The sequence below is a fragment of the Papio anubis genome, chromosome 16 (assembly GCF_008728515.1).
Source record: "Papio anubis isolate 15944 chromosome 16, Panubis1.0, whole genome shotgun sequence".
Taxonomy (NCBI): Eukaryota; Metazoa; Chordata; class Mammalia; order Primates; family Cercopithecidae; genus Papio; species Papio anubis.
This window is the reverse complement of record NC_044991.1, coordinates 57,835,909-57,852,503: the sequence shown is the minus strand read 5'-3', so window position 1 is coordinate 57,852,503 and position 16,595 is coordinate 57,835,909. Positions and strand designations below refer to the sequence as shown.

Here is a 16,595-nt window from a genome sequence, read left to right as displayed (position 1 = left end):
TCCTGGCCTCAAGTGATCTGCCCTCCTCCACCTTCCAAAGAGCTGTGATTATAGGCATGAGCCACTGCCCCCTGCGAAGCTGTATTTATTTTATGAAAAGTGCATAGCCTAGGTCTGACACGTAGTAGGTCCTCAAAAGAGTCAGGCATTTTTCCAAGCCATTCAGAAAAAAACAACTCCTAGATTTTACCAGCTTTCCCTCCCACAAGGCTAGTCTGTCCCAGCTGACAAAGTTGCCGGCTGTGCTGACGTGAGGAAAAGCAAGGGCCAGAGAGGGCCAGACGCCCACCCTGGGTCACACAGGAGCAGTGGCCAACCTAGAATAGGCTAGGTCTCCTATCTACAGCCTGTTCATCCTTAGTGCCTCCCTGGTTTCCAGGCCCTGCTGGCCTGCCCTCTGACCCTAGCCCCCTGGGAGCTCTATCCCAGGCCCGTGGGGTCTGCAAATCTGGTCTGGATTAGACACGCTGGGAAGCAAACGCCAGCCCCGCCAGCCGGCTGCCCAGTGGGACCTGTGCTCACAGCTGCTGAGGCTCACAGGGACATAAATCATGGTGGCAGGAGGCTCGGGGGCTGGGACCACCTTAGCCTCCTAAGGGGCACAGGGGCCTGAGAGTCATGAGCAGAGACACCTGGGTCCACTGGGGATATTTTCCATCCTCTGTTGGACAAGCTAAAGCCAGGGTGCATCAGAGGGGGCCAGGACACCATTTGGCAGGCCTCGCATCACAGTAGGCCAAGATCCCAACTTCTTTCTAACTTTTCATTTTGCAATCATTTACAATAGGCATAGAAGTGACCAAAGTGGTGTGCGGAACTCCCATATACCCTGTATGCAGATCCACCTCATTTTAAGTTTGTCATATTTACTCCATCATTTTCTCTCACACACATATTAATTTTTCTTCTGAACCATTTGAGGGAGCACGTTACCTGCATCATACTTCTCTCCTCCTTAATAGTACTTCAGGATGTATTTCTTTTTTCTTTCTTTCTTTTTTTTTTTTGAGATGGAGTCTCGCTCTGTCACCCAGGCTGGAGTGCAATGGTGCGATCTTGGCTCACTGCAACCTCTGCCTCCCGGGTTCGAGCAATTCTGCCTCAGCCTCCCGAGTAGCTGGGATTATAGGCGTCCACCACCACAGAGTTTCACCATGTTGGCCAGGCTGGTCTCGAACTCCTGATCTCAGGTGATCTGCCCGCCTCGGCCTCCCAGAGTGCTGGGATTACAAGTTAAGCCACCATGCCCAGCCTAGGATGTATTTCTTAAGCACAAGGATATCCTCTGACACAATCAGGGTGCCGTTAGCAAATACAGAAAATTTAAGTTTCATGCAATACCTTAATCTATTGTTCATATCCCAATTTTGTGTGACCATGTCTCAAAAAAAAAAATTGTCAACTCTACCAAGGAGGTCCCCTGTCACATTTTCCCCTCTGCAGTACAGGATCCAGTTCAAAGTCATGCATTGCATTTACCTGTTCAGGTCTAGACGTGATATCACAACTACACAAGGTAAAATATACAGTCATAAGAGACACAGATGGAGTTGAACAAAGACATCCATCTTCATATGCACATCCCCATGAACCAATGTTTCTAATAACACATCGTGCTCCTGACTGTGTGGAGGTAGTTAAAAGTTAACTTGCCAGGCCAGGAACAGTGGCTCACACCTGTAATCCCAGCACTTTGGGAGGCTGAGGCTGGAGGATTGCTTGAGCCCAGGAATTTGAGACCAGCCTGGGCAACATGGTGAAACCCCCCCAAAATAAAAAATTAGCTGGGCAAGGTGGTGCACACCTGTAGTCCCAGGTACTCAGGAGGCTGAGGTGCTAGGATTACCTGACCCCAGGAGCTGGAGGCTGCAGTGAGCCGTGATTGTGCCACCTGCACTCCAGCCTGGGTGACAGGGTGTGACCATGTCTCAAAAAAATAAGTTAACTTACCAAATATGCCATAGTCTTCAGCATTCTGTTTTGTAGTGCTTTATTTTTTAACCTAATAAAAGCCTCATAAAATGGAAGTGGCCTGGGACAATGAGGGGAACCTGAAGTGCTGTGGGTGCCCAGGGCTGGAGGAAGAGGCCCTGTGTTCTCAGCCCTGCTCAGCTCCAGATGCTGTGCAACTGTGGCCCATCACCACTCTTCTCTGAGCTTCAGGTTGCCATGGGTGACCTCTGAGGCCTTCCTGCCCATAATTGTGGAGTCAGAGAAGACAGCCCTGCCTGGCAAGGAGGGAGATTTGGGTCCTTGTTGTCTCAGCGGGGCCAAGGACCTGCTGGGGAACCACAGGCAGGTTACCTTCTGTCTTGTCTCACTTTCTTCATTGTGAAATGATGAACTCTGAGATTATTATCGTACTGATGCTTCATATGTCAGGACTTGGGGGGAGAGTGTATCCCTTTGGGGTCCAAGGTGGCCTGGCTGAGTTGGTCATTCCAACCCCTTCAGTCTTGGATTTCTTCTCCCTGAGCAGCTTGACTCCTCTGGCTCCAAGTTGGCCTGGAGAAGCTTGGCTGACCTGGACCATCCTGGAGGTGATGGGCATACTGGGGGAGTGGACAATGCTAAAAAATGTTCCCCAGAGGAGGTGCCTATATATGCAGACCACACCTGTGCTTCTCCCCGGTCATGTGTGTGGGCTGACCTTGCAGCTCACAAAGGCTCATGGGCATTAACTGTCCATTACCAGGAAGATAGCAAGCTGCAAAATACGCATAATGGAGCACCATGCAGCTACAAAAAGGTATGCAACAGCTCTGTGAGCAACTGGGGTCTCCAAGAAGTATGGTTAAGAAAAAAACAAAATCCAAGTGCAGAGAGGAGTGTGCAAAATGCTACCACTTGTATGGAAAACCAGTATCTATGTAACTTGCCTATATATGCAGACCATCTCTGCAGGAATCCATAGGATCCTGGTTACCTGAACATAGTAATTGCCTCTGAGGACTGGAGCTGGGTGGCTGAGAGAGAATACTTATTGTCAGTTTATTCTTTTTTGTGTCTCTACAAGGGAAAGAACCAGTATGGGTAGACGTGCAAGAGGGGCTGGCTCCTGGGAAGCTGCTAATTGCATTTCTTGATATCCATGCTGGGTATACAGGTGTGCTCAGCTTGTGAAAACCCATTGATTTCAAGTACACCCTGTGCACTTTCCTGAATGTGTCTTATACTTCCATAAAAAGTGTAAACTTGGCTGGGCGCAGTAACTTATGCCTGTAATCCCAGCACTCTGGGAGGCTGAGACGGATGGATCACCTGAGGTCAGGAGTTCGAGAGCAGCCTGGCCAATATGGTGAAACCCCGTCTTTACTAAAAATACAAAACTTAGCCAGGCGTGGTGGTGCACATCTGTACTCCCAGCTACTTGGGAGGCTGAGGCAGGAGAATCGCTTGAACCCAGGAGGTGGAGGTTGCAGTGAGCCGAGACCATGCCACTGCACTCCAGCCTGGGTGACAGGGTGAGATCCGTCTTAAAAAAAAGTGTAAACTTAGCATGTTTTAAATGATTGTGTTGTGTATATAAGCATGTTTAACGAAAATGCTGCAGAGCTGGGTGCAGTGGCTCATGCCTATAATCCCAGCACTTTGGAAGGCTGAGGCAGATCGCTTGAGCCCAGGAGCTGGAGACCAGCCTGCGCAACATAGTAAGAACCTGTCTCTACAAAATAAACAAATAAATAAAATTAGCCAGGCCTGGTGGCATATGCCTGTATTTCCAGCTACTCCACAGGCTGAGGTGGAGGATCACTTGAGGACAGGTTAAGGCTGCAGCGAGCTATGATCGTGCCACTGCACTCCAGCCTGGGTGACAGAGTGAGACCCTGTCTCAAACAAAACAAAACTTGGTGGGATTATAGTCTTCACTGTGGTTGTCTTTGGGATGAGTGATATTTCTAGAGTCTTGTAGCAATTTGCATTTATTTTACAATGAAAAACACAGGCAGAGAAACCTATAAATTTTTTTTTTCAGAAACAGTAATCAGTATAGAAGCTTTCTGGAAGGACACTCAGGAAGCTGCCTCTGGGGAGGGGCCTGAGGGAGGTCTGTACTTTTCACTGCATACCATTTGACGCAACTTGGATTACTTACCAATGCAAACAGGGTATAGTAAAAATTATCTCACAAAGCAAAACAAATACTTATCTTTCTGTTCTAGCTGCTCTTACTAGTTGGAGATTGAGCCAGGGAGGCCCAGAGGGGTCAAGCAACATCTCTGGGGTCACCCAGCAAATCTGGTGGCGGAGTGGGCCTCTAGCCAGAGCACCCAAGTGTCTGCTCTGCCCCCACTCCCAGGTTTCCTGCCATTGACAAGGCCACAGTCCTTTTCCTGTGGCTTTGCCAGAGGCTGGCTATACCTGGCCGGGGTAGGCGCAGGGAGAGCAATGTGCTTTCCTAATCAGTTCCCGAAGGGGGAAGCACAGCAGCGCTGGGACACAGGATAACCACGCCAGTGTCCCTGGAACAGCAGGGAAGTGAGGTAGAGGGTGCTTGGAAAGCTCTCCTGGGTGGGGGACCCTGGGCCCCTGGGGCCCTCTTTCCTCTACTTCTCACACCAAAGGGGTTAAGCGTGGTGGTTTCATGGCCTGCTCCAGCATAGGGACTGGCAATTCCACAACTCCCTTGATCTCCCCGGGCCTTGGTTTTCATCTGTGAGGAAGACCAGGTTGGTCGGGCTCATTCCTGTGGTGTCTGGCACAATGCCTGGCACACAGAGGGTATTGGCAATCTGTTTGTCAATTTGCAAAATGGGAGCCACAATTCAGGCTCAGAGGGTCAAATGCAGGGGAGTGGGTAGAGGCAGAACAGAGGGGATAGGAATATGGACTCTGGGGCCAGACTTCAGTCAGTAAACATGAAATGGACCACTTGAGCTCAGGAGTTTGAGACCAGCCTGGGCAACATAGTGAGATCTTGTCTTTAAAAAAATAAATTAAAACTAAAAGTGTTGTTAAATAAATAAACTGTTGAGATAGGCATATGAATGCACCTTACTGAGGAGAGGGTGGCTGCCTGGCTGCCCTGGCCTTTCCCTGGCTCTCTCACCCTCAGGCCTCTCAAGCTTCTCTGATCCTCGCCTCACAGGGACACAGCCCCAGCCTGAGAGAGCGAAGAACTCCTAGCTGCACTGATCAGCTGTACCCATCGCTGTCTCTGCTGGGTCTACAATGGGGGAGACACCAGCCTTCACCTCCCAGGGCTCCTGGGAGTGTAATCGGGGTAATAGGTGCTGGTTTTCCACCTGGGGCATCTCCAGGGCAGGGAAGGAGCTGCTCTAGGCTTCAAAGGTGGACGGACTCAGGGTGTCACCCTGCCATGTGCCTCTGGGTGTCATTGGTCTTCTAAGTCATTTCAGATAACACAGCGGTAGGAATATTCCCCTTTAGCATGCACTCATTTGCACCTGTGGAAAACCACATGCCTTGTTGGTGATAGCATCAAAGAGGGATTGAAGGACGGCACGTTCACAAAATGGAATACTAAGCAGCTCAGAAAGAAATGAAATACCCTTTAGGTACTGACTTGGGATGATACCAAGCTAGATTAAGGAAAAAAAGGAGCTGAAAGTGTGTACGATGTGCTGTCATTTGTGTATTTGCCTGATCATTCATAGCGAATGGGACATCACAGGAAACTGGTGCCCTAGGCTGCTTGCAGAGAGGAGAGCTGGTGGCCGGAGGACAGGGGCAGGGAGACTTTTCAACACATATCCTCTGGTACCTTCCGAATTTTGAACCATGTGAATGAAATGAACGCAGTCCTTATTCAAAAATAAATAAAATTAAGATTTCTTTACCAACCATACCAGACACCTAACAGTTGTTAAGAACATCTGATAAATAGCAGACTGAGGAAGGTTTGGTTATGGCTCCCGGAGAGGGGGCTCTGCCTGTCTTCCCCAGCCCCACCCCTCTAGGGCTCAGGGCAGCCCCTGGAACATCTGTGCCTCTCTCTAAGTCCAGGGGAGGGCCCACCTCTGACCTCCGATGTCCACAGGCCCCCTCCTCAGCTCAGAACGACGTCTTTTATTTAAAAATAGCTTTTATTTTAAACTCACCAATTCTCTCTCTCACACACACTCACACTCACGCACAGACACACACATACACCCTCTGTCACCAACAGTCTGTGTTTTTCCAAAAGTTCTGCCTTGTCTCTGACCAGCCAGAGCTGCGCAGGCTGAATGGATCCTCACAGTTCTCCAGGATCGGGTGGAGATGTCCCGAGGGCCCTGCCCAGAGTGTCCTGGACCCAGGCCATGGTCCCCTGGTCCCCACACAAAGAAGGGGTGGGCTCGGCTCCTGGGGTCTTCTTCCCTGTACAGCCAGTGGCTGGCTCCCGGCCTCCTTCTCCAGGGTCCAGGCTCATCTCCGCGGCCCTCGAAGGGGGGCCACCCCCCTCACCTTCAAGCAGCCGCCCCCCAGGTCACGACGGCCACCCTGCAGAGGGGGAGAAAGAGTATAAGGAGGTTCGATCAGGCCAGTGTGAACACTAACCTCTGTATCCACCAACAGGGATCCTGATAAATAAATCACAGTTCAGCCACACGATCAAGTTCTCTGCAGCAGAAAGCAGAAGAAACCTTTTCTGGACTGATACGGACTGCTGCCGAATGACAATGTTATGACAATGTTTAAGGACAAAAGCAAGGAGCAGGCTGAATGCGCCTGTGTGCTGTGATTGCTGGAGAGAAGTGCACGTGGGAAATTGCGAGTGGGTTTCTTCAGAGAGGAATTTGATGATGGAGAGACGATGAGAGGGAGGCTCTCTCATGCTATACTTTTTTTTGAGACAGAGTCTTGCTGAGGCCAGGCTGGAGTGTAATGGCACAATCTCAGCTCACTGCAACCTCCGCCTCCTGGGTTCAAGGGATTCTTCTGCCTCATCCTCCCAAGTAGCTGGGACTACAGGCGACCACCACCACGCTTGGCTAATTTTTGTATTCACGCTATACTTTTTTACCATTTCCATTTCTTTCCCATATGATCTGTTGCTTAAAAAAAAAAAAAAAAAGATCCAATACATTTTAAAGCATAGTATTTTACATGGGCAAAACCAGCACACCCCGCGGTGGTCTTCCCCCTGCCTGACTGCATGCCTAGTGGCTCACTCTTCCACCTTCAAAAGGGGACTGGATTTCTGGCCTCCTTGACTTCCTTCAGGGCGTCCCCTTTGCCAGGAATGTGCTCTCAGGTCTTGTCTCCCTGGAAAGGTTTCTCCGTTCCTAAATTGCCTAGCACTTCCTGTCTTTCTGGGGACATTCCATGGGGATGAATCTCAGAAGGACAAGGCAGGGTCTCTCCTTTGTCCCACCTTCTGGACTGGGATCTCAGGGAATGGTAGGGAAAAGGAGTTCTTCACTCTGTGGTCCCATTTCCAGCCTGGGCTCTCTTGGCCCAGGACCTGACTTGGAGCAGGCACCAATCCATGCCGACTGAATTAAGTGGCAGCCATTGGAAGATGGGCTAATGGTGGCAGTCCCTGAAATCATCAGTCCCTACAGGGACTGTCTCTACCAGCTCTTCTCATTGATATTTTCAGACTGGACACATGTGTTTCATCCTCACCATAAGCCAGAGAGGTCACAGATGTTAGAGCACCCCCTCTTTTGCGGCCTCCAGCCACTGAGTGACTGGCCCAGAGGCACCCAGCCAGTTGTAAAAGAGCTGGGCTAGAAATCTATGTTGTCCAACAATCTGTCCTGTTTCCAGGACACGATAGTGTCTGAAATCCCACTGTAAATGCTCATCGCCCTGAGCCTGGCTAGATGATGATGGAACAGGCAGCTTTCTCAGCCCACTTAGAGAAACAGCTGACCATCTGGGAGCTCTGCCCCCTGCCCCCTCCACCCCCAGGTCCAGGTTGGGGCAGATCCATCCAGATGCGAGCCCAGCCTCCCTCGAGGCTCTTGCAGCCCAGGGACAACATGTTCACTCACAGGCAGGGCTATTTTGAGGGCTGAGTCCACAGTCCCAGCAGAGCCTGGGGCTTGGGCTTCTCAGACAAACTCTGGCAGGAGTGGCTGAGAAGGGCAGATAGGGGAGGGGGTGCAATATTAAGGTTGAATTAGAAAACTGGCCTTCCCCTCTTTCACTCTTTAAGTCCTCAGGGACAGGGAGAGCTGCCCCCTTCCACCCCAAGTCTAGAGGTCATGTGGAGACCTGGGGTCCCAGAAGAATGCTGGGACTGTTCACCTCCCTGAACCTCGGTTTCTTCATCTACGAAATGGGGACAAAATGATTTTACTTGCCATCTCAAGGTGCAGTCGAATGTGAATGCAGCTGTGTAAGCTGCTAAGTGTGCTTAGAAGAGGTCCTGACAGCCGGGTATGGTGGCTCATGCCTGTAATCCCAGCACTTTTGGGAGGCCGAGGCAGGCAGATCACGTGAGGCCAGGAGTTCAAGACCAGCCTGGCCAAACATGGCGAAACCCCGTCTCTACTAAAAATACAAAAAATTAGCCAGATGTGGTGGCCGGCGCCTGTAATCCCAGCTACTTGGGAGGCTGGGGCAGGAGAACTGCTTGAACCCAGGAGGCAGAGGCTGTAGTGAGCTGAGATCATGTCATTGTACTCCAGCCTGGGTGACAGAGCGAGACTCCGTCTCAAAAAAAAAAAAAAAAAAAAAGGTCCTCACAAGACCCCAGTTTGTTTGTCCCTTAGGAACTTAGCACCAAGGGTCTTCAGGAAGCACCATGGTTAGGAGTTAGGTTTAAGTGAGACAGACCTAGGCTTCGATCCCTACTTTGCCAAGGGCCAACTACTGCACCTCAGGCAAGTGATTTCATCTCACTGAGCCTCAGTTTCCCCCCCCATAAAGGTGAGTTACTTTATAGGATCACACAAGCTAACATAGGATTACACAGGCTAATCTAGGTAAAGCCTTGGTACAGTGTTGGGAATATAGTAAATGTTCATAAGTATTACTATCAGCATCATCTACTGAGAGTGCCTCCTGGTCCCAGCTACCCTCTGGGTATACCAACAGGGGAGAGAGAGCCTTACAAGATGATCCTGTCCGATCCCCACCCCCAGGTGACAAAGGGAAAACAGGGCAGAGACAAGAACCCCCATTCCACCTCCCACTTGCTAATTCTACCACAGAGGGCCACACCTAACCCGTCCTTCAACAGAAAGATGCTACACGGAACTGTTTCCACGGCAACCCCAACTCCAGACTGGCCAGGATGGGAGGGAGGTGGTGGCTCAGGGTAAAGGAACAGGGTGTTGGGTCTTAAAGCTCTCTGCCCCCCTCCAAAGCTCAGAAGGGAACAAGAGCTCCCCAAGACAGCCAGTTTTCTTCCAGCAGAGTCTTCAAGGGGCCATAGCTGGCCAGGATCGCCCCTCTCGCCTATTCCCAGAGGAGACTGTGGGGTTGAGAGCATTGTTTCTACAGCCAAATTTGGCTGGGTTCTTGGTCCCATAGACAGATCCCAGGGAAGCAGCCAGGCCCAGGGGAGGCCCCTGTGAGCTGTGAGACAGGCCTGAGACCTGCAGAGAAGTCCCCCAGCCTGCCTGCTGTGGGGGTGGACACATGACAGTTATAGGGACTTACCCCTGTAACCTATCCCACGTCTCAACCAGGCAGGCCTGAGTTTGAATCCTGGTTCCATCACTGACTGTGTGTCTCTGCGCCACTGGCAGCTCCTCTAAGCAAGTGGGGATAACCGTAGCGCCTCATTCCTGGTTGTTGTGGGATTTTAATGATAACTCATGAAGAGTGCTTAGCACAGATCAGTGCTCATGAAGGCTGCTGTCACTGCTGTTATTGGCCATTATGCTCCCCCTCTGCACTCCCGCCACTTTTAGCCTCTTCCCTCTTCCTTCTCTAGGCCTCAGCTCTTGCTGTATGCCCCAATCCTAGAACACCCTTTCCATCGGCCTGTCCCTGTTCTAAAGCATCCTTCAGAAATGCGACACAGAAACCCTGTCAGCACTCACCCTGGGTTGGGGGCTTCCTCTGGGCTCTGAGAATCCCTTTGTGCTTCCCCTACCCCATCATCAGACCACAGCATCCTCATCTTCATCTCCCTGCCCTGACCCTGGGGCTGCACTGTCACGTCCTGACTGGTGGATGGGTAGGGACCTATAACCTGCTTCTCTGGGGTTCTCAGAGCCAACAGCAGGCAGCTGTCGGGTAGCTAAGGGTTGTTAACTGGAATGAATGGGTGAAAGGCAGTCAGGGAGTATCCCTGAGGGCCCCTTCAGGTCTTCCCATCTCAGGAAGCCTTAAAGGCCCACTCCTGGCTTCTCAGCCCAGCCTGGGGCACTGACAGGGGCCCACAGCTGGGAGCAGTAGGGACCATGGAGAGGGTACAAGCCTGAGGCTAAGAAGACGGATTCAGGGCAACTGAGGCAGCCAAGTGTTGAGAAAGCAGGCTGGATGTCTGATGGGCCAGACAGAGGGTGGTCTCAGGCCAAGATGCAGAGGCCTCCGCAGAACAGGGTGGAGCAAGGGACCAAGGGGAGCTGTGAGAACCAAACAGCAGGGAGTCAGGGGCCTAACTCCAATTCCCCATGCCCTTCCACTTGGCCACCAAAAGTCAGTACTCTCTCATGCTCAGTTTCCCCGGATGCAAATGGTAGCTGCTGGAATACAAGTTGTTAGACAGGCTTCTTTACTGTAGGAAAAACCCAGGCCAGAAAGGCACAGGGTCTGGGGATGAAGCAGGTTCCTTGCGGCCTGGGCAAGGTTTCAGCCAAGAGGCCACCTCTGCTGCCACACAGCCCCCGCCCACCCCTACTAGCCTGGTCCACTTCCTTGCCCAGGACACACTGCAGGAGCTGCACACCAGCTCCCTCCAGCTGAGCCAAGAGTGCCCTCTCCCAACACCACGTCCTTTTGGGGGCTGGGGGCTCTCAGGGGGCCCCTTCTTCACTCCTACTGCTCATCCGCTGGGAACCTCAGGCTCTCGGTTGGGGGTTTGTCGCCTCCTTTCTTCTCAGTCTCCTGCTCTTGGGTTAGATCTCAGGACAGGGGACAATTACTTCAAGGTGGGGGCAACACACACCGGGCAAACCTAGGGCGAGCACCCCGGCTTCCCAGCTGAGTAAATGTGGGCAGGTGATTCCATCTCTGATGCTCAGATCCTCACGAGGATAAAATGGGCAGAAAAACTACCTGCCTGAAGGGATTCTTGTGAAGGCAAAAAAGTGGATGTGGAGCGCATCAGCACAGAGGAAGACTCAATAAAAGATGGACTTTGTTATTCCGTCCTCATGCCGTCTTCCCAGCAGGAAGGAAGTACCAGCACACCTTTCGTTGGAGGGGATATCCCACACTGAGCAGTTAAATCAGACCCGAACTCTGGGTTTTCCTGCATCCTTTCTGTTTGGGGGACAGGACATTAAGTCAGTGGTTCTGTTCCACACCAGACCCTGGGCTTGGGGAGCTGCACCCAGCACAATTCCACGTCGCTTCCCCTGGCCTCGTTGGGGCCCCTTCCCGGAGAGGCAACGTCCCCCGCCTACCCCGACCCAGTGGCCGCAGTGAGGGACGCAGCACACTCACCCCCTTGCGCTGGTTGCTGAGGCAGAATGTGCAGATGGAGCGCGGCTGGCGGCCGCCGTCGGCGGCGGCGGTGGGGACGGCGCTCTTGGCACTGCCGGCGGCGCGGAAGCACGGCTGCCCGTCGTCGGCCGAGTCGCCCAGCAGCAGCACGTTGGCCAGGTGCGCGATGTAGCTGGATGCCAGGCGCAGCGTCTCGATCTTGGACAGCTTGCGGTCCACCGGCTCGGTGGGGATGAGCGTGCGCAGCGCCGTAAAGGCCGTGTTCACGCTCTGAGTGCGGTCCCGCTCCCGCGCGTTGGCCGCCTGCCGCTGTCGCACCACCACCACGGGGCCCGCGCCGCCGCCCGCCCGCCGCCCGCCCCCGGGGCCCGGGCCGCGCCGCGCCGCCTCCAGGCCCTCGCAGCAGCCGAACGACTGGTCCGACGCGTCGCTCTCGCTGCGGTTCTCCTCGTCCTCGCTTAGCAGCCGCACGTCCGGGTACAGCACGTGCGCGCCGACTGGCCGCAGCAGCGCGAACGCCATGGGCGCCGGCCGCGTCCCTCCGAGCTCCGCGTCCCAGCGTTGGCCGCGCCCCGCCGTGCGCTCCCGCGCGCTCCCACGGCCCCGCCGGCCCCCGCCTTATAGGCGAGGGAGGGGCCAAATGGCAAGGCCGCCCCGGCCGGGGGCGGAGGGCTCCGCCCGGCCAATGGGGAGGCACCCGCCGCGCCCTGGCCAATGACTACGCGCCCACCGCCTCCGTTCCCCAGGTTGAAAGCGGCCCGGGAGCTGGTGGCCCACCCCGAAGGCTCCCATTCCTGGCTGGCTAGCCCGGCAGATGCTGGAGGTCTGGGCGAGTCGGCCGGGGTGGGCCCAGATTCGAACTTTTTGTCCCCAGCCTGGACCACCTGGGAGACGCGGGCAGGTCCCTTTCTCCTCTCTTGGACTCAGTTTCCTCATTCGGAACGTTCAGATTGCGGAGAAACAGCTAGTGTCTTCCTGCCCTCAAATTCTAATCCTGTAGTTCTGCAACTTTCATGTGCGTAAGAACTGGGGAGGGGGCTTTTGCTATTACAGAGTCCCAGATTGCTCCCATTCTGATTAAGCAGTTCTGGAACGTGCCCAGGAACGTGCATTTTGTAACAAGCCATTGGTGATAGTGGTGGTGTCAGTGGAGAACACTTGGAGAAAAGCTATAATCTCTCCAAATGAGGATTCGATGGTGTCTTGTCCCTGAAGACAAACTTAAAAAAAAAAAAAAAAAAAAAGCAAAACAAAACCACAACACACAAACACCAGTAGTTCGTTCGTTTATTCAACAAATATTCGTTGGATCCCTACTATGTGTCAGGCATGGTTTTAGGTCTGAGGATACAGCCATTAACAAAACAAATTTTTCACCCTCACGGAACTGATGTTTTGGTTGAGGCACTACCGTGTGCCAGACGCGGTGCTATATACTCTATTGAGCCCAGCTGAGGCTGCAGGATGGCAGCCCTGAGTTACAGGTAAGACAGCTCTGGCCTTCAGTCATGCAGGTGGGAGTGGGGGCGCTAGCTCCAGCCCGTCCGGTTTCACTACTTCTTGGAATCCTACCACCACCATCCCATCGCGCACACACACGGGCTATCTTTCCTCAATGCCTGCCTTCCTTCTAGAAACCTTAGATTGTTCAGCCTGATGTGTCCTCCTCAGAGAACTGCTGAGCCAACGGTGGTTGCTGGGGTCTCCATCTCACTCGTGCCGGCTGCTCAGCTCTCTCCAGGCACTAGCTAAACCAGTATCCCACTTGGCCTTGAAAATAAGCCCGAATGGCAGCCCGTATAGCAGAGAGAGCGCAGGGAGTGAAGTTGAAAGGCTCCTAGGTGCATTTTGGCTCCTCTGGGCTTCTGTTTTCCTGACGATGCCTGCAGCTCTGCCATGCTGTGCTTTCCCGGCTTCCCTGATCCAGGTCAGAACTGGGGGAAGAAGAGGGAACGAGGGGTTTCCCATGGCTGCCGGGGGAGGAGCCCCTTAGGATCCAGGGTCTGCGGGAGAGTCTGTTCCCACACCTGGATCCCCCCACTGCCACCATTTGACCGTGACCCCAGCCAGGCTGGGCTTTGGGGAGGAGGAAGGCAGCCAGCATGGGCCCCCTCCCCGCAGGGCTGGTCCCACACACAGCCCCAGGCCAGGCTGCTGCTTCCTGAGCCGATGAATTATTACCGGGAGATTTCCTTCCCTGTCTGCGCCTCCTCACAGGGGCTCCCAGCTCACTTCACTTTCGCTTTCTCCCCCTTCTCCCCCTCCTCTCTGCTCCTGACCCTCAGGCAGCTTGAAATTCCTCTGTCCAGCCCCCTCCCAATTCCACCTCCAACTGGAGATGCCAAACAAGGCGTGAACTGGGCCGGAAGGCGAAGAGGGGCTTGCCTTGTAGGCTCATTCATTTATTCGCTCCTTAGGCAGATTTCGACACTTGGGACCCTGGGAGTAAAAGAAAACCATGAATGAGACTGAGACAGGCCTTCTGCAGCCGAGAGGGGAAGGCGAGCTGTAAACAAAGGACTTCAAGACAATGCGGTAGGAGCAAGCCAGGGTCTGGTATCAGAGAGACCCAGTTCCGGTTCCAAGGTCAGCTGCTTCCCAGAGTCTCAGTTGCCTGCTCTGAAAATGCGATAATAATAGTACTCATACCCAGGGCTGGTGATGGTTCCATGAGTTTGTGCCAGTAGAGCTGGGGCCTGGCACACAGGAGTGCTCAATACCTGCGAGGAGTTTGTGCTACTGTTTTTAGGGGCTGGCCCCAGCCAACTGCCTGGGAAAGGGCTGAGCAGCATGGACTTTTCTAGTTCTTGTCCCTGGGAGTGCAGAGGGGACTCCTGCCACATTCTCAGCTCACCTACACAGGGGACCTCAGCTTCCCCCATTCTCTGTCCCTCACTCTGCTCCAGCCATACTGGCCTCCCCACTAAACCTGGAGCCCACTTCTTCCTGGCTCCCCGGCCCCTGATAGTCTCATAGTTTGTTCCCTCATTTCCTTCAAATCTTCACTCTATTCTTATCTCAGGGAGGCCTTCCCTGACCACCAGCACTAACAGTAATGGCTCCTCCCACCTGCCAGCATCCCCAGCTCTCCCTTTCCCTTTACCCTGCTTTATTTCTTTTTATAGCATTTACCACTGACTTTCATTCATTCACTTATTCATTCTACAAATATTAACTGAGCACCTGCTATGTGCTAGGCACAGTTCTGGGTACTGTGGATACAGCAGTAGACATGTTACATATTTATTTGTCTACCACCTATCTCCCTCCACTAAAGTATAAGCTCCATGGGGCAGGGACTTTGTGTGTTTGGCTTATCTCACTTCCTTCCCAACACAACCTTCTGAGGTAGTATTGTCATTATTCCCATTTTACAGATGAAGAAACAGAGGTTCAAAGAGGGGAAAGTGACTTGCCTGAGGTCACACGGTGGGCCAATGTGGGAGCTCAGATTGTTCTGACTCCAAAGTGGTTGCTCCTTCCCTAACCACATGGCTTCTGAGGGAGCCTAGAGGCCTGTGAGGGCTGCCAGATAAGAGGAGATAGGTATCACAGGCTGAGAGGGTAGAGGCTGGCCCCTGCCTCTCTGACCATGGGCACCCTTCACTCCCACAAAAAGCATTTGTTTCTCAGAGGCACCCGCTGTGCTCATCTCTGAGCCTGTGCTCCAGCTGTCCTTCCTGCCTGGAATGCTGTCCCTTTGGGTCTGAGCAGACATGCCGAGTCCTCTGCCAGTGTTCAGAGTAGCAGATGGTGAAGGCCTCTTTGCCACTTTTTCCCAACCTTGTTGCAAAGTCTTGTTGTGTTCATCACACCACATTTTGACTTTTCTCTCTTCATCCCTGATTCTCATTTCCATTTCCCTCCCCTCACAGGACACCCGCTCGAATATCTCTGATGCATGTCTTTGGATATATATGTGTCTTTATAAAATGTGCATGGTGTTGATTTGTGTGTGGGGGTTGTTAATGTACATAAATAGCAGTTTCAATAGATCTGTGTCATAGGCTATTTTGTTTCCTCGACACTGCTCTGTGTGCTGAGTCCAGCTCAAGTCCCTTGCTTCCCACTGCTGCTCAGCATGCGCGGTGTGCGTGTGCCACCATGCCTCCTTTTCCCACCGCTTTCGTGATGGATGCTGGCTAGCTCCAGTTCCCACCTCCCCAAGCAAAGCTGTAAGGGACTTGCAGTGTGTGACTCTCATAGACTCCTGTGTGTATTTCTCTGGGATATCCCTCGGGGGCAGGATCCCTGGGTGGAGAGAAAACACACAGTTACTGCACTCTGTGACGGCTGCCTCAGTCTACATGACCAGCAGCAGGGCACGAGGGACCACTTTCTCCACCTGGACCCTGGCACTTGGAATTATCTGACTTCCTAATGATGGAGATACGGGTTGTTTTCCATCTCATTGTGCTTGCCTCCCTCACGGCGTGGGCAATAATGAATACTTGTTGCACTTTGGGAGGCCGAGGCAGGCGGATCATTGAAGTCAGGAGTTTGAGACCATCCTGGCCAACATGGAGAAACCCCGTCTCTAGTGAAAATACAAAAATTAGCCAGGCGTGCTGGCGCACCTGTTATCCCAGCTACTCAGGAGGCTGAGTCAGGAGACTCGCTTGAACCTGGGAGGTGGAGGTTGCAGTGAGCTGAGAATGTGCCACTGCACTCCAGCCTGGGCAACAGAGCAAGACTCCACCTCAAAAAAAAAAAAAAAAATATATATATATAAAATGAATACTTGTTGCATGAATGAATGAAAAGGCTAATACACAGCCTCCCAGGTTTACCTTGTACCAAACTTCAGTCTAGAAGGTGGCAGGATATGTGTGTATGTTTGTGTGTGGAGAGGGGAATATAAGACAAAGTCCTATGCCTCAACCTAGAGAAAAAGACTAATAAGAGTTAGCATCAATTGAGGGCTTACTTTGTGTCAAGAATTCATAGGTGTATATTCACAACCTTAACTTTAGTTAGACAAGGTAAAATGCATTTCTCTCTCACATTCAAGACCTTTGGAGGTAGGGCTGCTCTGGCATTCCGTGGTGTGGTCGCCGGCCTCCAAGATTGCCAGCAATGAT

General features: G+C 52.7%; 1 protein-coding gene across 1 annotated transcript; it reads right to left on the bottom strand.

The window, feature by feature from the left end:
• Positions 1-5,781: 5,781 nt before the first annotated feature.
• TCF15 (transcription factor 15) lies at positions 5,782-12,757 on the bottom strand. Its single transcript, XM_003904930.5, has 2 exons — positions 11,515-12,757; positions 5,782-6,444 (listed from the first exon to the last, which is right to left on the bottom strand). The coding sequence occupies exons 1-2, from the start codon at positions 12,034-12,036 to the stop codon at positions 6,370-6,372; spliced, it is 597 nt and encodes a 198-aa protein (XP_003904979.1). The 5' UTR covers positions 12,037-12,757; the 3' UTR covers positions 5,782-6,369.
• Positions 12,758-16,595: the final 3,838 nt, after the last annotated feature.